The sequence below is a fragment of the Triturus cristatus genome, chromosome 2_2 (genome assembly GCF_964204655.1).
Source record: "Triturus cristatus chromosome 2_2, aTriCri1.1, whole genome shotgun sequence".
NCBI lineage: Eukaryota > Metazoa > Chordata > Amphibia > Caudata > Salamandridae > Triturus > Triturus cristatus.
Window position 1 is genome coordinate 1,226,882,393 of NC_140582.1, and position 21,518 is coordinate 1,226,903,910.

The 21,518-nt window shown below is 49.8% G+C and overlaps 1 protein-coding gene across 1 annotated transcript in view; it reads left to right on the plus strand.

Annotated features, from left to right (window-relative positions):
* LOC146863455 (dedicator of cytokinesis protein 2-like) overlaps window positions 1-21,518 on the plus strand; it is a 2,657,619-nt gene that overhangs the window by 776,272 nt on the left and 1,859,829 nt on the right. The window contains exon 23 of the mRNA XM_085642885.1: window positions 16,342-16,453. Coding sequence (XP_085499011.1) covers window positions 16,342-16,453 — 112 coding nt within the window. The remainder of the gene's footprint in view (window positions 1-16,341; window positions 16,454-21,518) is intronic.

A 21,518-nucleotide genomic window follows, 5' to 3' on the forward strand; every position in this document is an offset into this window, starting at 1 on the left:
CGAGAACTCGACAGTATCCACATGCCAGTTAACACTGCCTTGCTTCAATATGTCGATGATCTGCTGATCACCGCTAGAAGCGAACCCGAATGTGAGAAAGCATCACTGACAGTTTTACAATTTCTAGCCGAAAAGGGGCACAAGGTGTCCCCTTCTAAGCTGCAATTCTGTGTCCAGCGAGTTGTTTATCTTGGACACTCGCTGTCCAAGGAGGGAAGGCAGCTTACACCCGACCGCATTCAGTTAATAGCTAACATGCCAATACCAAAGACACAAAAGGAGGTGCGGGCTTTCATAGGCCTCACTTCATATTGTAGGCAGTGGATCCCTCAGTATGCATTTCTAGCAAAACCACTCATTCAATTGACAACACAGGAGGCAGCCACATCGATTGTTCTCCCTTGGACTCAGGGCCATACACAAGCTTTTGAAAGCTTAAAGAAAGCTTTATGTCAAGCACCTGTTTTAGCAACACCATGTTACAGTAAACAGTTTACACTCTTCGTTACAGAACGCGAAGGTACTGCTTTGTCAGTACTCACACAGGAACAAGCAGGATCACACAAACCATGTGCTTATTTTTCTAGTACATTAGATCCCGTAGCTCAGGCTTTGCCTGCGTGCCTGAAATCAGTGGCAGCAACAGCTTTAGCAATCAGACAAAGCGATGCCATAGTGTTAGGACATCCATTGACAGTTCAAGTACCACATGCAGTAGAGGTTCTTGTGAATAGAACGCAAACACAACACTTGACTATAGCGCGACTTACAGGGTACGAGTTAACATTGTTTCAGCCACATATAGAAATCAGACGCTGTAACACATTGAATCCTGCCACACTTTTGCCAGTAATCGGAACAGACCCACTAGCCCATGACTGTATTGAAGTTATTACAATCACGACGAAACCCAGACAAGACTTAACCGATGTCCCATTGTCAGACTCAGACCTGACGTTGTATGTAGATGGTTCATGTATGAGAACAAGTACAGGAGAGTTAGTGGCCGCTTACGCAGTCACAACAGACACTGAAATCATTGAAACAAATTGCATAAATACCTTGTCAGCTCAAGCCGCAGAGCTCATCGCTCTGACACAAGCCTGTATTCAAGCCACAAATAAAAAAGTCAACATATACACTGATTCACGTTATGCATTCGGAGTTGTACATGACTTCGGCGTGCTGTGGCGAGAGAGAGGTTACTTAACTTCTCACGGTGCCCACATTCAGCACGGACCCCTCATTCATGCCTTATTAGATGCGATACATCTACCCACTGCAATATCAATTATGAAATGTAAGGCTCATACGAAGATTACTGATATCATTTCCCAAGGCAATGATCTAGCCGACAGAACAGCTAAACAGACGGCTCAAAGTCAAACCCCCGACATGACAAAGACAATAGTCCCGACGCCAACACATTGTATGACGGTTAAAGATCCTACTCTTGACGTAATTGACATACAGACACATGCTACACCAGACGAAATAAAGAAATGGACTGAATTAGGAGGGATCCAAACGGATCAAGGATGGATGATGAAGGAAAAGTCTGTGTGGTTCCTTCCTGATTCAATGGTCCAAGTTATAATTAACACTGTACATAGTCCCGCACATCTAGGAGAAAAAGCTATGCTAGATAGCATTCAACACATTTGGTTCAATAAACATTTACGAGCAGCAGCCAAACAAAAAGTTCGTACCTGTATGATCTGTTGCCAGTTCAACCCAGGAAAAAGTGTTCCCGTAGAACAGGGTGGATTTCAGCCTCCTGATCACCCTTTTGAAGTCCTCCAGATGGATTATATCCAGATGGAACGATGTAGAGGATTCAAATATGTTCTCGTAGTAGTTTGTGCTCTTTCCCGTTGGACGGAGGCATACCCGGTTTCAGATTACACTGCCCCGACTACTGCCAAACAGTTGGTTCGAGAATTCTTCCCACGATACGGTTTACCACGTGTTGTTCACTCAGATAACGGCCAGCCGTTCTCATCCGAATTAATGAAACACGTTTCACTTTTGTTAGGCTATCAGTGGAAATTCCACTGTGTCCGACACCCCGAGGCAGCAGGTCTCGTAGAAAGACATAATCAGACTCTGAAAATTAGATTGTCCAAAATATGCAGAGAGAAAGGTGTCGACTGGGTAGTAGCATTACCAGTTGCACTCTTTTACATGAGAATGGTAGCACACTCTCGAACAGGGCTATCCCCGTATGAAGTGATCTTCGGCAGACCACCAAATATGTGGGGGACGCCTATACCACGCAAAATAACTGATATTGACTGTAATATGCTGACAGATTACTTGGCTTCCTTGATGTCTGCACTACAATCTTGTCGTTCACAGGTAGCTGCAGCTTTTCCTGACAACACTGAGGTGAAACCCCATGACGTGGTTCCGGGGGACCTGGTCCTAGTGAGGAACTTTGATCGAAAGACTCAGCTGGATCCTAGGTGGAAGTCGCCTCAGCTGGTTTTGCTCACCACAAGGACAGCCGTGAAGATCGAGGGCAGAAAAGGCTGGATTCATTCAAGTCATATCAAGAAATTTCATGGACTACCAGCGGATGTGAATACCACACCTCGTGTGTCTTCACCCATTGACTCAAAACTTCCTTTTGTTGAAAAGACTAATTCCGAACATTATAAACTAAAGCTCAGATCCAATCAGTCAAGCAATTTGATTGTTTAAGTCCTCTCCAAGGTGAAGCGGTTGAATTGTCTCTGACATGTATCCCTTGGACCTGAATAGAAACCACACCCGAAAAATGTTGAAACGACAGGCGTACTGTAAATCACTGCGTAGTCATTGCATAGTGACGTTATTAATTTTGTTTTTCTTAAGTCTTTTAATAATTACTGCAAGTATATTGTTGCACATATATTATCCTATTTCTAGACATGTTTACAATGTTACTGCTGAACATTCTTTTAGTGAATTACCTCCGCTTGAGTTGTCTTATAGATTTGCGCTGCGCAATAACACGTTTATCAGTATGTTACATCATTCCCATCAGATTAGCAATGCTACAAATTGTTGGATATGTGGCCGACTCCCTCCCTATCAGAATTATAAAGGAATTCTACCTCTCTTTCCATACCCGTTCACACACAATGGCTCCTGTGGAGCATGGGTTAGTTTAATTAATTCTCTAGATTCGAATTCTGCAGTTTATCAAGATAACTGGGTATGGGGAAATTTGAACTTAGTTTTGCTTAAAGTCTGCTATCCTAACAAGGAGGGACTTCCCCAGAGAACAGGAACTGATCTAGAAAATGAAGTGTATGGATTAGGTAATTTTACGCTTAATCTTATGATCCTAAATGTCGAATCCGAAGCTACTCCAATTTTGCCCGCTATGTCAATATTTCCAGTAAAGGGTGAACTATGTGTAAGAAAAAATGGTTCCATACATATGGGCCATAGTAGATGCACCACTGTAGTAGAATTTAGTGATCAAGGCAAGTCTACATTTAGAGCTTCCCGCCATTCCTATTTCATATGTGGTCAGACGGCATATGTACGTTTGCCTCTAGATTGGGATGGTACTTGCTATATTGGATTCCTTTTGCCACCTGTTTTCCTAGCTCCTCCTGATTATCACAGAAATACTCATTTAGTATATAATAGAGTAAGGAGAGATCTCCCAATAGTCGATTACACTGAAACAGCATGGGAAAAATACACAGATTTCAATAAAGGTCTCTTTCCCTATATAGGTACCGTTACTAATAGTAAGCTGATACGTAGATTAACTAGAACCCTTGAAGCAGTAGTGAACGAAACTATTTCCGCCTTAGGCAATTTAACAGAAGAGCAGTCTGCTATGCGGATTGTTGTGCTTCAAAATCGTCTTGTCCTTGACGTCATCCTGGCCGATAGGGGCGGAGCTTGTAGGGTCATCGGATCAAGCTGTTGCATTTTCATACCAGAAAATTTGCCATCTGTATATAAAGCCATAACTCGCCTTCATAAGATTGTAAGCCAGATACACCAGAACCCAGGCACCTGGACTTGGTCCGGTTGGTTTTGGAGTGTATTATCTACCTTTGGATGGAAGGTCCTATCTTTCTTAGGTATTGGCCTTCTCATACTATTCAGTTGCTGTCTATGTCTACAATGTGGACCAGCGATCTGTGGTCTGTATGCCACATCGTGTATTCCACCACCAGGATTTCATTCATCACGGAAGAAGAAAGAAGAACAAATGATGCTATATGAACAGATCAATGGATTGATGAAGATTGATATCTCTTAACGGGCAAGTAGGGGACAAGGAGGGAATGTGGAAATATGGATTTTTCTGATCAGTTATGTCCCCTATCTTGGACCCCAACGGTTCCATGTATGAATCACAAGTACATGTATGTTCCCTCCAGCTCCAGTTATGAAGACGCAAACACATGTGCGTCCACCGTCAACATGTCCTCTGTCAGATCCGCCATGAATAGGCCGGATATTCCATTCCTAAGTATGAAAGGCCACCGGCTTTATATGGTTCACTTATGCCATTTTACAGTCCAGGCAAGTAGGCCCTGATTCTGTCATCAAACTCTTCTTGCCTTCTGCCTCTGACAGCTCCAGTCTGAGCCTGCATCTGTGACCATGAACTTTGTCTCATTCTCTGCGCGGCTCACGAAGCCTGACATCAGCCTGCTGCCTGCCAAAAACTGTATTTCACCTTCGAAATTATCTGCTTCGTTCCCTGCCCAATGCATTCCTGTCTAGCAGTTTAAGTAAACATTCTTCCAGCTACCGAGCAAAGGCTCGGCTTCTCTGTCTTTATGCAAGTAATTCATAGCCCTATTGCTATGGAAGATTTCCGCCCTCGCATCTAGTGTAGACACTTAGACGCTTGTACACGCACTAACAGTCAGTATAGTCAGTATAGAATAAGATTCTACTCGAAGAGACCTCTCTTTTGGATAACATAGTTCTTTAAACATGGGATGTTAGATATGATTTGGGATTAGGTTGACTTGACCCTCCAGACTTCTGTCGCCACATGTAGAGCTAAATGTCAAGTCCCCTTCACCCCCTAGTTGCACGTCAATTACACGTCATGCTGCTGCGCGCGCATTTCTGCCAAGTATTTCTGCTGACATTGCGAAATTCTTTCATAGAACCACCCTATTATGACATCACATCTAATGACGTTCCTTCATCACTCCCAGTTACGCCTATTTTTGCTACGCACGAATATATTATCCATACTATCAATTGTTACGCCTCTTGTATTTGCTTCACTGTAATGCCTATTGTATAAAAGTGATTGATTGTCAATAACGTATGTACTTCACTTCCTGAACCTTCGTGGTGATGGAACTTGGAGCAACCGATTATAATCGACCATTGGAATAAAGCCCATTCCGAACCTCTAATACCACGGATTCTGCCTCTTATTTACTGAGCTATTTTATTATGTTTCTGTATCAAATTAAGTCCCGGTAATTAAATTATTTACCACAACAGGGAGATTAAGTGGTTTGCCCAGGATCACTGGGTTGTTCAGCGTTATTGCCGAGGCTTGAAACCAGGTCCCCACATTCAATGATGACCGCCCGAGCCCTTAGGCCAACCCTCTCACTACATGAATCACCCAGTCACTGCGCGGGCTAGACCCAAAGGTCCTCGGAGCGCTGAGCCTGAGTACCATATTTAAAATACCTTTCAGGGCAAGGAAAGATTAATTGGTTTGCCCAGGATACTATAGCGCGCAACCGAACGAAGCTATTTTAGAAAGTGTTTGAAGTCTGTAAAGCAAGACCTAGCTTTCCATTTTCGTTAATAAGTCAGCTAGTGCACGTGAAGTGTGCTTCAAGTCAACATGGGTAGCGCTACCTAGAGGCACGCGGCAAACGTTTTTCATTTTCTGCAGCTTGTCCACTTTTCTGAGAGCAGCCAAGAAGTTGAACACACAGGAAAATACTTAGCGAGCAGAAGTACCATTAAGTTCAAAATTCGTTTGGAGGCTTAAAAGCTCTGCCGCCACAATTTTCAAACAATGTGGCTTACTGGGTAGCAAGTCTGAGAGCTGCTCAGATGCCACGCGCGGACACGGAGACCTCTGCAACGCCGATCAACCCATCGGCGTAAGCAAATATGGCCAACAACAAGCCATCCCCCATGGTTAGCGCGACCCCTGGCAATGCATCCTATGTGTCTTTCGTGACGATGGAACGTAACGCCCCCCGCACCTCACTCACAACCCGGTGGTGGGCTAAAGCCGCGTAACTCGGCAGAAGTCCGAGGAATCAAAAGCGGATCGACGGGCGGAAGGCAGCACGAACGCACTGCAATCACACCGCCCCCTAAGCCCAACACACCAGACTGAGCCAACATGCTAGCCATGGAAAGCTTCCCGTGCCGTTGCGCTCCCACCCTGGGTGCCGCAACATCAGGAGGTCGTACCACAGCACCCCACATGGGGACAAATAGGACCACAGCACCCCATATGCGGACAAATAGGAGGAGGCTGATTAAAACCGACAATGGCCCCACCTGGACCGCACTCATGGCAGTCTACTTAAGCTGAAACCGGACGACGTCGATACCAGCGGTGCAGGACAGCGTGTCCCGCGAAGCACCCAGATAACCCCTACTTCTTTACCGCCAGCCGCATGGGCCGGGGCTGGTGTAGACCGCGAATTATTTCCGAGGCGAACATGAAGGTCCCTTCCGGGCATGCCACGGAAAAGAGGTATAATTAAAACCCGCGAATGCTCTTCTGCCCACGCCCGACTATTAAACTACCCATGCCCCTGTCTTGCGCCCCCTCCGCCCGTGGCCATCCTCGCCACAGGGCCCCGTCGACCTGGTACTGCCCAGGGACAGGGCCGGGGCGGAGTGGGTGCTGCAAGACTCACCGTAATCTAGTAGGTTCTTTCAAATTCTGGGTGCATAGAGAGAACACCAGAGTGCTGGCAGATGAGCCGTAGCTGGGGCTGAAGGGGGGTGTCTGTGTGTGTGCGCGCGCGCGCGCCCTGGAGGGGTGTTCGTGTACAGGCAGAAGAGTGGTAGCTAGGGCTGAAGAGGCATCTCTACCTGTGTGTGTGTGTGTGTGTGTGTGTGTGAGTGTGTGTGTGTGCGCCCTGGAGGGGTGTTCGTGTACAGGCAGAAGAGTGGTAGCTAGGGCTGAAGAGGCATCTCTACCTGTGTGTGTGTGTGTGTGTGTGTGAGTGTGTGTGTGTGCGCCCTGGAGGGGTGTTCGTGTACAGGCAGAAGAGTGGTAGCTAGGGCTGAAGAGGCATCTCTACCTGGGTGTGTGTGTGTGTGTGTGCGTGTGTGTGTGTGTGTGCGCCCTGAAGGGGTGTTCGTGTACAAGCAGAAGAGGGGTAGCTAGGGCTGAAGAGGCAGGCAACTCTACGTGTGGGTGTGTGTGCGCACTGGAGGTATGTCCCGTGTACAGGCAGATGAGCAGTAGCTAGGGCTGAGGAGGCAGGCATCTCTACGTGTGTGCGTGTGTGTGTGTGTGCACGCGCCCTGGACCCTGGAGGGGTGTTCATGTACTGGAAGATGAGCGGTAGCTAGGGCTGTAGAGGCAGGCATCTCTACCTGTGCGCGTGTGTGAGTGTGTGCCCTGTACGGGTGTTCGTGTACAGGCAGATGAGCGGTAGCTAGGGCTGAGGAGGCAGGCATCTCTACGTGTGTGCGTGTGTGTGTGTGTGCACGCGCCCTGGACCCTGGAGGGGTGTTCATGTACTGGAAGATGAGCGGTAGCTAGGGCTGTAGAGGCAGGCATCTCTACCTGTGCGCGTGTGTGAGTGTGTGCCCTGTACGGGTGTTCGTGTACAGGCAGATGAGCGGTAGCTAGGGCTGAGGAGGCAGGCATCTCTACGTGTCTCGTGTGTGTGTGTTGTGTGTGCACGCGCCCTGGACCCTGGAGGGGTGTTCATATACTGGAAGATGAGCGGTAGCTAGGGCTGTAGAGGCAGGCATCTCTACGTGTGTGCGCGCGCACTGGAGGGGTGTTCGTGTACAGGCAGATGAGCAGTAGCTAGGGCTGAGGAGGCAGGCATCTCTACGTGTCTCGTGTGTGTGTGTTGTCTGTGCACGCGCCCTGGACCCTGGAGGGGTGTTCATATACTGGAAGATGAGCGGTAGCTATGGCTGTAGAGGCAGGCATCTCTACGTGTGTGCGCGCGCACTGGAGGGGTGTTCGTGTACAGGCAGATGAGCGGTAGCTGGGGCTGAAGAGGTTTCTCTACCTGTATGTGTGCGCTCTGGGCCTGGCAGGGGTGTTCGTGCACTGGCAGGTATGCCAGTAACGGAGTGACACCACTTGGGTGATGCAAATGTGGCAATGAAATGACTAGACCACCATGGAGAACTTCAAGTCTGCCAAGCACCGGTAAATATGTACGTTTCATACAGTGCTTAATTTGTACCAAAACATAAGTGCCAGGGCCCTCGTCAGGAGGCCACTTCACCTATTGCCCCTGCCCGCATCGCTAAAACGACTAAACATCACACTCTACAAGTGCAACAATTCAGAGTATTCGAAGCCCCCAAAGCTATAAGAATGGCTTGGTGGGCAAGGGTTAGACACTTTTAATATATATTGATTTAATAAACAACCGTTGTTGTGTTCATCTCTAATTTAGATAAACAGTTCCACCATGTGGCAGTCTTTCATAAGTGGCGGTGTTGCCCATTAAGGGCTGGTGCAGAGAACCGGAACCCACCGGATCAAATTAAGCTCTGATTTCATAGGAGTCAATATGCAGGCTTGACTAACTCTCCATCTTTTCAGTTTATATTTATATTTAAATTTTTCTGTTTAGTCCTCACTGCCCAGCAACATCTTCAAAGCATTTGTTTTGTTTGCATTCTGGTACTTTTAGCTCTCTTTATCTGATTATAAACTACAGGCACCAGAAGAGAAAACCCGAACTGGATGAGCTATTGAATTCCTTCATGGAATGGGGACCTCTGGATAAGGTTCCTGTTGATGCAACCGGAGGAGCTCAGTTAGGGGAACATTTTGGGGTGGAAAAGATGCACAAATATTTACTACCTGTTGTTAGGTGTTTTGGAAGGGTGATAGCCATGGCATAGATGTGCAGTGTGACGGTGTTCAGTATGCCTGTGGGTGTTGGCCACTGTATCAGCCCACCTGGAGTACTGCAATGTGTTGTCTACTGATGACCACCAACATGATCCTGGGCCTCCAGGAAAGAATACAGAATCCGGTTGCCTAGGTGACCGCTGATGTCAGTCGTAGGTTTAGTGAGTGTTCCCTTGAGAGATGGTGAGGTCCCTCACATGGGAGCATATCAACAAGGGCTTTATCTCTGCTTTTTTGGCTTTAAAAGCCAAAAAAGCAGAGATAAAACTAGCACCTCATCAACAACAGGGTGCTAACACGCAAATTTGCATGTTAGCACCCTTTTACTCTACGCTTCCCCTTGCATCTCTAATGAGATGCAAAGGAGGCGTTCCAGAGTATAATAATAGGAGAAATGTTGCTAAGCGACATTTCTCCTATTATCAAGAATATCGCTAACCCTGTTAGAGACAAAAAAAGCAGCGCTAACCGCGGTTAACGCTGCTTTTTTACGTCTGGTATTTTTCTGGCTTAGCCATGATATCCTATGGAAGGAAGATATCATGGCTAAGTTTGTCTGTCCCTATCAACAAGCTAACGTGAGATTATCGCTGGGTTTCCAGCGATAATCTCACGTTAGCCACTTAGCGTGAGGATTTTTATCGCTATTGAGATAAGCGTTGCTAATAGCACGCTATCTCAGCGATAAAAATCAACGCTAGCCGGCGATAATTATCCTAGCGCTAAGTGTGCTTAGCGATAATTATCGCCGGTTGTTGTTGATATGCCCCTAAAGACCTCCTGAGAGAGCTGTGCTATAATGAGACAGTCCAAGTGGAGAGGACAACCCTATGGCACAAGCTCCCTATTGAAATCAAGTATGCAAATGAGTTCTGCTGCTATAAGAAAGGGTGGTCACCTTTTTTATTTTGTAATGTCCATCTGCTCCATCCACACTGTTACTTGAGCCCCTTAACTTCTTGCGGTGCTATATAGATGCTTTCACTAGGAAGTGTGGCGTTGTGTGGTAATGCCTTGGGTTTGTTCTTGAGCTTGTGTTGGTGGACTGTAAAGTGTAGACTGTGTGGGCTCAGTACCATCATTCAGGACTTGAAGGTCCATTCTGCCGCTGAGAACTAGTGATGGTCATAGTGGAGGGATGTGTTAATGGTCTCTTGAAGATGAACGGACAAAACCGAGAGGGATATTCACAAGGAGCTGTCGGTGAGTTAACAGTTTATCGCAGCCAAATTTGCGATAAACCTATCGCCCCATCACAAGCTGGTGTTAACAGCCCACAGGACCAGTTTACCCGTGATAGTAGCCGCAAAAAACATCGCCGCGGATGACCCCCGCAACTATCGCTAATGAGATGCAGAGTAGGCGTTCCCGTGCCAAAAGCCGCGATGACACCACTCCACAACATTCACAACGAATAGCCAGAGCTGCGATAAGAACACGATACAGGCGATAAGGCTTGTTAGCACTAGCATCAGGAAAATAACATCTGCTCCGACCTGGTACTAAGTCGGACCACAGCCTGGACCACAAAAGGGAGACCAGCCCAGAGCCACACCTGAAGAACAACAGATGCACCCGGGCAATTGAACATGCAGCCCAGAGGGCTGAAAGGGAAACAAAACACCCGCCGCAACCATCCCCAGGGCCCCTCCTCCCCTGCAACCCCCCGACCAAAGACATGCCACATCAGCTACACCCAATCACGTACAAAATTATCCCCATGATTTCGCAGAATCACAACTGGTGACATGCATGTGTTGCCACAAAAATGAGCATCACACATTCATTTCCAAAGCAACAAATCAAATTTTATTGAAATGAACACTGAAATGAAATGAAGACAAATTGTGGCTCCCCTTGGGCCAATCCGTAGGTCACAGCCTGCAAGACAAAAATCATGATTGTTGGAAAGGCGTTCTCCGGGGGGGCTTCGGAATACGTTCCTGACCACCCTTTGACCCACCTCTCCCAGAGTTAGGCCGAGCAAGGGCGGGGAGGCCCTCCCTGGAAGGGTCTCGTTCCTAGGATCGCACACGCTGAGCTTGCACTATCTGACAGAGGGACACCACACAGTAGTTCTTCGTAAGACAGTATACTTTATCGATAGTTTCAGGGGATCTTTATGATCCGAGATGCAGGTATTAACTCAATGCCACAAGCGGCGGCGGTCTCGTGATGGGGGTATTGGGGTAGCGGGACAGTCTTTGAATTCAGTGTCTCTGCGGAGTATCTTTCGCACAGCTCCCAATCCTCGAGCTGGGGGATGTTGTTTCTCTCGGCATTCTCTGCCGATTCTCCTGGAGGGGGGTGCCGCGAGTCACTCAGCAGGCACAGGTGGTTTCGGAGTCGGCGAGCCGCGACAGCGTCAGCAGGGCTCAGATGGTTCAGAGTTCGGGGAGCCGCGACAGCATCAGCAGGGCTCAGATGGTTCAGAGTTCGGGGAGCTGCAACAGCATCAGCAGGGCTCAGATGGTTCGGAGTTCGGGGAGCCGCAACAGCGTCAGCAGGGCTCAGATGGTTCAGAGTTCGGGTAGCGTTCTTCGGTTCAGGGATCAATCGAGCCGCGACCAGGTCAGCAGGGCTCTCGTAGGTCCAGGTCTTCTCTGCCTCCCGTCGCTTCAGCACCCCTTGTTATACTCCCCCTCCTCTTTGAAGTCCGGAGTCCTCGCTGAGAGGGGTCTTGGTGCCTGGGGGCGGTGTGTCGGGATTTCCTGTCGCTCGGCCCTTTGATCTGTTCAGGTGGGTCTGGGAGGGACTCCAGACACCCAGCAGGTGAGGCGCCCGCTCACCGGGGGCCTGGTGGCCGATCGAAACCCTCCCTGGGGAGGAGATCAGAGGTGTGACCGAGACGGCGTCTCCTGGTCTTGCTTGGGGGTTTCCCGCTCCCTCGGCCGGGCATGCGCGGTAGTGTCGTGGGTTCGGCTGGTGCCCCACCGTCCATCGGGTTTGTGGGGTCATGGTGGCCGGAAGTCTGTGACATCGGGGATCAGGTGCGGTTGCAGGGTTGCTTGCTGGTCGGGAGGGCCCACGCCACGAGGCCGGTCTCACAATGATGAGAAGGTGTGTCCTGTGCACATCAAAGGACAGAGATAGAGCGAAGGGGAGAGAGAGGAAGAGAGGGCGAGAGAGAGAGAGAGAGAAGAAGAGAGGGGGAGAAAGAGAGAAAGAAGAAGCGAGGGGGAGAGAGAGAGAGAAGAAGAAGAGTGGGGAGAGAGAGAGAAGAAGAGAGGGGGAGAGAGAGAAGAAGAGAGGAGGAGAGAGAGAGAGAAGAAGAAAGGGAGAGAGAGAGAGAGAGAGAGAGCGCCGCCCCTGTGCACCCAGGCCACACTGCTCACCTGCTGCCACCCAGACAGAGGCACCCCAGCCCCTTCCGCCGCCCATTGGACCATGCCCGTCCATGCACACCCAGGCCGCACGGCTCACCTTCCGCCACCGGCGTGCAGACAGGAGGTCCCACCACGTGCCACTGCAAGCCACGAGCCCGGGGCCCGTGGACATGGCACACTCCACACCATGCTGACCCGCTCCGCAGGGCACCAGGTCCCACGTTTGGTGCTGGGTCTTGATTACTCCATGGCAGAGGACATACCAGTACACTCGGCCTCATCGCAGGCTGCACACCCGCTCAGCCCAATAGGTGCCACCAACTCTGTGATCCCGGAAGCGACGCCACATGGCGGTAGGCCCGCGCTGCCGGCTGGCTCTGGCCTACACTGCGGTCCAGCAGGGCACACAAAACCTGAGCTGTCCGGATCGCCGGGACGGGGCATCATCGCAGGCTGCACACCCACTCAGCAGCTCAAAGTCTTCGTCCCGGGGCGGGGTGCCTGTGCCGCCCGCAATGCTCCAGGTGCCACTAACCCTGTGCAACCCCAGTCAGCGCCATGTGATGGCAGGCCCGTGATGGCCGCAAGGTCTTGGGTGCCACTAACCCTGTACAACCCCAGTCAGCGCCATGTGGTGGCAGGCCTGTGACGGCCGCCAGGCCTCGGGTGCCACTAACCCTGTGCAACCCCAGTCAGCGGTGCCACTAACCCTGTGCAACCCCAGTCAGCGCCACGTGGTGGCAGGCCCATGATGGTCGCAAGGCCTCAGGTGCCACTAACCCTGTGCAACCCCAGTCAGCGCCACGTGGTGGCAGGCCTGTGATGGCCGCAAGGCCTCGGGTGCCACTAACCCTGTGCGCAACAACTCATGGGCCCTTTATGATTGAAAACCGTGGAGCGTCCGTCATCCAGTCACCATCGGCAGAGGGGAATGTGACGTCATCGGTCCCTTATGTTGGCGGAGTCACAAGGCCTGTGACGCCTGTGCCGGTTGGGTGTGGTGTGCGTGCAAGCCTGCCCTCAGGGAGTGGCTGTGGCATGCTGACAACTAGACCAGTGACCTGCACAGCACCAGCGAGAACACCTGTGATGGGTAGCAATGAGGACCCCCCCTCGGAGCGTAAGAGGAGTGGTCTGGCCTGCCATACGCCGGACCAGCGCAGGGCATGCAACAATGACTCATGGGATCTGGGCGTGGTTCAGTCCATGTCCGGACATGGAAGTGACTGATGCGTGTGTCCCTGTTGTAGTGTTCACGGGACCCGGTACACAATATGCAATGTAGCACCCTCTGAATGGCATCCCACAGGATGAGCATCATTGATGCAAGGGAAATCACTGTCCCTACATTCACCCACACATTCGTACATGAATGATGAACGACATAACACAGCAGTGCATTACTGGATGTTTATTGCACATCCAGTGCAGTCCTGCAGCTGGAGCGGTACAGGGCAATGCCGAGCACACTACACAATATGGGCCCGTGGAGGGCCAGCCAGAGTCCATCCGGGGGTGACAAGTACTGCGGAAGAAGTAGGGTACAGTCCGCAGTCTGGTCGCCGTGTCATTGGTCATCAAACAGGATATGGCAGCCCATGTCGCTGTCCAAGGTGAGTGCATCGGAGTGTATCAGGGGTTAGCTGAAGGTCATGGAGCCATGTGCGGCACCAAGCAGGAACAGGCCAGGTGGCGGAAATGAAAGCTAGTGCCTCCTGATCACAAACCCATCCACGTCCTCGTCCCGGGATATGTGCTCTGCCCCACCTGTGGGTGTTGCAGTACCAGCTGGGGCACTGTGTGCCACTGACACATCAGGGGCCGGAGGAGGGTTGTCAGCTGCACTGTGTGGCAGTGACACATCAGGTGCCGGAGTGGATATGCCTGCCGCACTGTGGGGCACTGACACACCAGAGGGCGGAGATGTGGATGGCGTGGGGTCAGCAGCATTCATCAGCGCCACGCCTTGTGGCAGCAATGCTATGATGATGCTCTGCAGGTCATGGTAGATCCCAGGTACATTTTGCTGATGTACAGTGGTGGCTGCCATCCTTTCTGCCTCCATTGACACCATGTCCTCCATGAGCCTCCGCATGTATGCCAGCTCATGGCTGCTGTCGCTGGAGCCCCTCTGAGCCCCTCTGAGCAGACAGGTATTCTTCTCTCCACGTCAGGACTCCAGCGATGTCAGTCAGGGCTCATTGGAGGCCATGGAGTGGGTCTTGACACCCATGGATGGCATCCAGTTTGGTAGCCATGAGGTCGAACCCCATCGTACCTGCTCAACTGTCTCCCTCTGGGCCTCCAGGACACGGCGTTGGAAGGCCATGTGTTGTTCCTGGGGGTCTTAGGAGACTGGCAGGGCCTTGGGTGCCTCCTGCTGGGTGGTTTGGGTGGTGGGTGGGGTCTCCTCGATGCAGCTGGTCAGCCCTGATCCTGGAGGTGAGTCACAGATGATGTCAATAATGTCTAGGAGGGCTTGAGTGTCGATGCTGGGGTTGTCCTCCTCGTCATCAGTGAAGAGTGGCTGGGACTGCTCTGCAGGGGGTGTTGACGCTGGCCCTGCAATGTGAAGGGGAGATGGTGAATTGCAATGTGTCCACATGTATGTAGCCGCATGGTACATGTTGACATTCAGACAGCATGGCATTGTACTTTGTGGCAGTCTATAGATCTGGGCGATGACCCAGAGTCATTGAGGGTGTGCACTGTGCTCTGCTTGATTGTGCATGTGTGCCATCGTAGCCATCTCCACCCATCCCCCCTGTACCTGGTGGTCACTCACCCTGTTGCGGTTGTGTTGTGTCTTGTCGAGCAGTGTCTGGTCCCCGACTCCGGCCACAGTATCCACACTGATGACTGTCGACACCAGCTCCTCCATGTCATCCAGCTCGAGCTGTGGTGCTGGGCCCCCACCTCCAGTCTGCATTGCTGCCTTCTGGTCGGCTGCGAGTTTCTCCTTGGTTTTCCTCTTGATGTCATTCCATCGCCTCTTGACCTCGTCCATTGTCCTCTTGTGCTCTCCGACCGCATTCACCTTGTCAACATTGCCCCGCCATATTCCTGTTTTGGTGCCCAATGACACGTTGGAGGTGACGAACAGTTGTTGATGGTGTTCCATCACCTCTGTGACTATGATCCTGTTCGCCTGTGGACTGAACTTCGTCTTCCTCTTCTTCTTTTCCCTGCCCTTCCCTGTCCCCGAGGTCCCGGGCTGGTCGTCCGGGGTGCTTGTGGGGTTGCGCTCGTCCTCTGTGCTTGCTCCGGCTGCCTCCATGGTGCTTGGGTGTTGGTCAGTTTGTGTTTGGGTGTTTTTTCTACTTTTTTGGTGATTTTTCCCGCCGGTCAGGTGTGTGTTGCAGGCCTGGCGCTGCTTGTCGCTGATTTCCTCATCGCGCTTTGGCCCATCGCAGGTTTTTTGGTGTTGTGGTTTGTGTTTTTATCTCTATCGAGGTGGTTGTATCGCGGACATTGTCTGCAGTTTTGGCAGACTATCGCGTGGTACCACCTTGTTGTGAATTCCACGTTGACACAGGGTTATTTTCCCACGATAGGCTGCGATGTGTAAAGTTGCGTTAGCATTTTTTGGTGATGTTTAGCACACGTTCTTGTGAATATACCCCCAAGAGTATTCTGTGGTAGGTGTCACTGAGGTCTATTGGAAGGTGTGTCCAGAGGACTGGAGTCTGAGCTGGTGTGTTTTAATCTCAACAGAAGGTGGTGGGGGAGGGATGTAAACCTCAAAGAGGAGAACACTTAAAATAAATGTGAGAAGAATAGGATGAAGAGTCAAGCGTAGACCAAACAGGGTCAGAGGGTTGGGCAGGGAGAAGAGAGAGAGAGAGAGAGAGAGAGACAGAGAGCGAGAGAGAGAGAGAGAGAGATTAATCAAGTGAAAGGCTATGATTTTAAGTAATTGTTTCTTTATTTTCTCAGACTTTATGAAGGAAAAGAACAGGTGGAATTTGAGGAATCTCTCAAGCAGTTTATTCAAGCCATAAACACCCTGATGCAGTCCTCCCTGGAGAACACCACCCTACTGGCCCAGGTAAGGTGACCAGACGTCACGGTTATGCCCACCTGTCTTTTCACATTCCTTGGTATGGGTTGTCCTGTGGACTGGGGTTCGAGTGTTCCCTGATAATTGAATGAATCTATGCTGACCTGGTCCAAAGCACCGATATGTGCTGGTTCACCACAGACTGCAGTATCTCCAAGAACAGAGGCCTCTAGGCACTGCCTGTATTTTCACAATCATTGACCTACGCCTATGTTGTCCTTTTGGGAACTCTTGCCAGTGGTGAGAATTTCTCTAGTGTACAGAGACAATCATGTAGTGCACAGAGGATTCACAGACAAATGTCTCGAGTTGGCACAAGGACACAGAAGGGTTGGCTGCTGCATTTACGATTTACAAACACAGAAAACAAGATACACATTTCACCAAAGTTTACATTAGTGCTTAGGCCTTGCCGCCGGTCCCTTCTTCTGAGTACTTTGAGGAGGTCTGGCTTTTACACCAACACTTTAGAAATACTTTTCTATACTCAATTCAGCACACGGCAGATGTGGAGCAAACGTTAAGTACAGATGTAGCTGATAGTGATAAATCATAAACAAAGGATAGCCACAGTCTTTTCTGTGGACACAGTGGCTGGATGCAGGACATGGCCAAAAACAAAGTCTTGCTCCCACACTCTGTTGCTATGATTGGTTGAAGATCAATCAATGAATTAAGAATTAATAAAGCACTGCAAATCTCCTGTGAGGGTCCCGAGGCACTAGAGAAGTTGGCTGCTGTGTGGTGGTCTTCAATCGAACATCCAGGTCTTGAGTTCTTCCCTGAATTACTGGAGTGATGGGGCATTTCTGAGGTGCAAGGGAAGGTTGTTCCATGTCCTGGCCACCAGATGTGAATGCTTTTAGCTGGAGAGATCCAGGGGGTGTCTGCGAGGAGGAATAGGAAAGCAGAGCGGAGATGTCTGGTCAGTTAGTGGAAGGTCAGGTGTTTGTTGAGGTATGTTGGTCCTTCGTTGTGTAGGGCTTTCTTGAGCATCTTGAACTGGCATCTCTTCTGTATCAGGAGCCAGTGAAGTTTCCTGAGGGGAGGTGTGATGTGTTTTCTTTTGATGAGGTCGAGGATGATTCTTACCACTGTGTTCTGTATTGTCTGGAGTCTCTTCAGGAGGTGTGTTTCCGTGGCCCAGTGTACTAGTGACAAGGGCCTTTGTGACAGTCCTTCTGGTGTTGACTGGGAACCACCTGAATTTCTTGCGGAGAATTCGAAGGGTGTGGAAGCAGGCGTATGAGACTGCATTGACCTGTTTTTGTGTCGACAGCTTGCTGTCTAGGATGATGCCGAGGTTGCAGGCGTGGTCTGTCGGGTCGAGTTCTTCTGGCCACCAAGCTTTGTTTCAGGGCAAGGTGTTGTTCCCAAAGATGAGGCCTACTATCTTTTCCGTGTTTAGTTTGAAACAGTTGTCTTTCATTCATTTGGTGACGTTCAGCATGCAAGTGTGGAAGTTGGCTCTGGTGGAGGAGGACTCTTCGGTGAGCGAGATGATGAGCTGGGAGTCATCAGCGTAGGAGATGATGTTGAGGCCGTGTGATCTGAAAGTGTGTGCCAGGGGGTAATGTAGGTGTTGAAGAGGCTGGGGCTGAGGGACAATCCTTGGGGCACTCCGCAGATGATGTTCTTGGGCTCTGATGTGAAAGGTGGGAGGCAGACCCTCTGAATTGTTCCAGAGAGGAATGCTGCGATCCATTTGAGGGCGTGTCCATGGATTCTGATGTGGTGGAGTCTGTTCTTCAGAGTTTGGTGAGAGACGATGTCAAGTGCTGATGATAGGTACAGGGAGGATGAGGACTGTTGTTTTGTTGTGGTCAAGGAGGGCTCCGATGTCAGTGGCTGTGACCAGGGCTGTCTCAGTGCTGTGGCTTGCTCAGAAACCAGATTGGGAGGGGTCCAGGAGGTTGTGGGGCCCCAGGTGGTGGGTGAGCTGCTGGTTGTTTATTATTTATTTATTTAAGAGTTTTATATGGCGCCAGCTAGACCCGGAGGTATCAGAGCGCTTTACAACCAATATCATGAAGCAAATATGTATACAGTGTTACGATAGACAACATTGTCTTGTGACGAATCTTGTTCCGGTGGTCTTGGGAACGAGGTTAAAAGGGGAGGGGAACAGGCGAAAGTCTTCTTGTTGAGGAGTCTAGATTCTGCGCTTAGCAGATTCCTTTGTTGAAGGGGCTCAGTCACATTGTGCGTCATCTCTCACTTCTGGTGTGCTCTGTTGAGGAAGAGATCTTTGAGCTATCTTTATGAAGGAGGGGTTCATCCTGATGTGAACTGGTATGGAGTTCCGGATTTTGGGTGCATTTCCCGAGAAGGAGCGAGACAGGGTTTTTTGTTTGCGGGCTTTAGGTTGAATGAGAGGAAGGGTATTGGTGCTCCTGAGGTTCCTCGTTTATCCTGCCTTTTTGAGTTTGGAGGCCAGGTTGGCCGGTTTTACGGTGTGCAGAGCTTTGTGTGTGAGACAGGCAGTTCTGAAGTTGGCACGCATTTCGATTGGTAGCCATTTAGTTCTCTTATCGAGGGAGAGATGTGGCCATATTTCTTTGCTCCTGTGATCATCCTGGCAGCTGTATTTATGGTTACTCGGAGGGGAGCTAGGTGAGAATTTGGCGTGCCCATGAGAGTAGCGTTCCCGTAGTCCAATCTGGACAGCACCAGGGATTAAGTGGCCAGTTTAAGGTCGTTGGGGGGGGGGATGAAGGGTTTTATTTTGTTGAGTAATTTTAGGTTCAGGAATGAGCTCTTTGCTGAGTTCTTGATATGTTTGTCCATGTTTAAGCTTGTGTCCAGGGTGATACCCAGGGGATTTTACAGAGTCTGCCAGGGTGAGCTTGCAATTAAGAGCGTCAATGGATTTGAGCCATTCTGTGGCTAGGGGGGTCCGCTCCTTGTTGGAAATGAAAAGGATTTCCGTTTTGTTTTCGTTGAGTTTAAGGTGGTTGTGGGATAGCCAGTGTTGGACTTCTTGTAGGGTGTTGGTTAGTTTCTGTATGTCTCCTAGTGACGATGTTTCAAGGTAGATCTGGGTACATTCGGCATAGAGGTTGAAGGGGATGTTGGCCTTTTTGAGTATGGAGGTGAGGGGTTCCATGTAGATGTTAAACAGTGATGGGGAGAGAACCGATCCTTGTGGGACTCCCCTGGTTATGGAGAGAAGGTCAGACGTGAAGTTGTTAATTTTTATTCTTTGTGAGCGGTTCTGAAGGAAGGAGGTAAACCATTGTAGGACCACCTCGTCTGCACCGATTCTTTCTCAGAGTGCATTTATGAGCAGATTGTGGTCAACCGTGTCAAAGGCTGCCGATAGGTCGAGGAGTATGAGTAGGCAGCCACGGCTGCATTGAGTGATTTGTAGACATCATCAACGATGTTCAGGATCGCTGTCTCTGTGCTGCAGCCTTTTCTGAAGCCTGATTGGTGAGTATGCAGAAGATTGTTGCTGTCAATGTGATGGTTAAGTTGAAGGAGAACACACCTTTCCAGGATTTTTGATAGGAGAGGGAGATTGGAGACCGGCCTGAAGTTGTTGGGGTTGTTTGGGTCCGTGCCCATTTTTTTTAATAATGGTGTGACTTGGCCCATCTTTAGACAGTCTGGCATGATTCCCGTACTCAGGGAGCTATTTATGATCTGGGTCCAGAGGGGAGCTAGGGTGAGGTTGAGTTTTTTGGCCAGTTGGACGGGAATCGGATCCGCTGTGTGTGAGGAGGGTTTGGACCTGATAATCATTTCCGTGATGTCTGCTTCAGAGATGTGGTTGAATATCTTCCAGCTGCACGGAGGGTGCTGAGGGGGGTTATTTCCTTCAGTGCTGGGAGGCAGGTTGTTGTTAGTTGCCAGGAGGTGTTCATCAAGGGAGCGTTCGATCTTGGTGATTTTATCGTGAAAGAAATTAGCAAAGGTGTCACATAGTTCTTTGGAAGCCTATATGGTTGATGTGGGAGGTTTGGCTGTTTGTTGTTTGATGAGATTGAATTGTTCTTTTGGACAGTTTTTTGCGTTGTCTAGTGCACTATGGGAGAAGGTGGATTTTTTATTTTTGATATGATGCTTATTGTATTTCCTGCGTTCTGATGTGAGCTGGTCAAGGTGGGTTGAGGAGGGGTAGTTTCTCCAGAGTCTTTCCGCTGCTCTGAGATATCTTCTTTCAGAGTTTAGGCCTGTATTGAACCAGGTTCTCGATGGGTTGTTCCTGGCTCTTTTTTGCTTCAGGGGGGGCTATTTGGTCTGGTTTGGTTGTCATTGTTGTGTTGTAGTGAGTGGTGAGCTCAGTTGCCGATAGGTTGTTCGAGTTAGGGGGAGTAAGGTTCTTACCCTTTCTTCCAGGTCAGCAAGGGGAATCTGTCTTAGATTTCTTGTCCAATGAAGGGTGTCCTGTGGACGGGGAGGGCAGTGGGATGGATGGTTGATGTGAAATAGAATAATGTGGTGATCTGACCAGTCGACAGGGAGGATGTGGTCGACAGTAACTGTATCTTTCTGAGCTATAATGGCGTCCAGGATAGAGCCTCTGCTTTCTTGAGGAGTTTTGCAGGAAAAGGGAACAGAGAAAAATACCAGAAGGATTTTGGTTTGGCTTGGTTGGCAGATGGTTTTTTTCAGGAGGGGCCTGACCTCTTCATGTTTCCAGTCCTTGTGGAACGAGGCCGATGAATTGGAGGCGTTTAGAACTTTTCTGAGTTTGTCACCGATTTTCCTGCTTCCAAGGTTCCAGATGTGTTGGGGGCAGGGGTCTGTGTATTCGCCCGAATGCACAGAGTTCATGATGGAGGTGGTTTCTTGTGTGGTGAGGAGGTCCCATTGGGTGGGAAGGTGTTCGGAGTTTGTGTCCGTGTGTGTAAGATGATTGATACTATCGGCGGATGAAGGTTGGGGTTTAAAGTTTTCGTAAATGACCTAGATCTTGTTGTGGAAGATGTCCACAAGGGTGTTGCATAGTTTTTGGGAGCGTGTGATGTTGTTCTCCTTGGAATTGGAGAATTCCTTCAGAATGGTGAAAAGTTCCTTGCTGCGGTTTGCACTGGCTTCAATTCGGTCT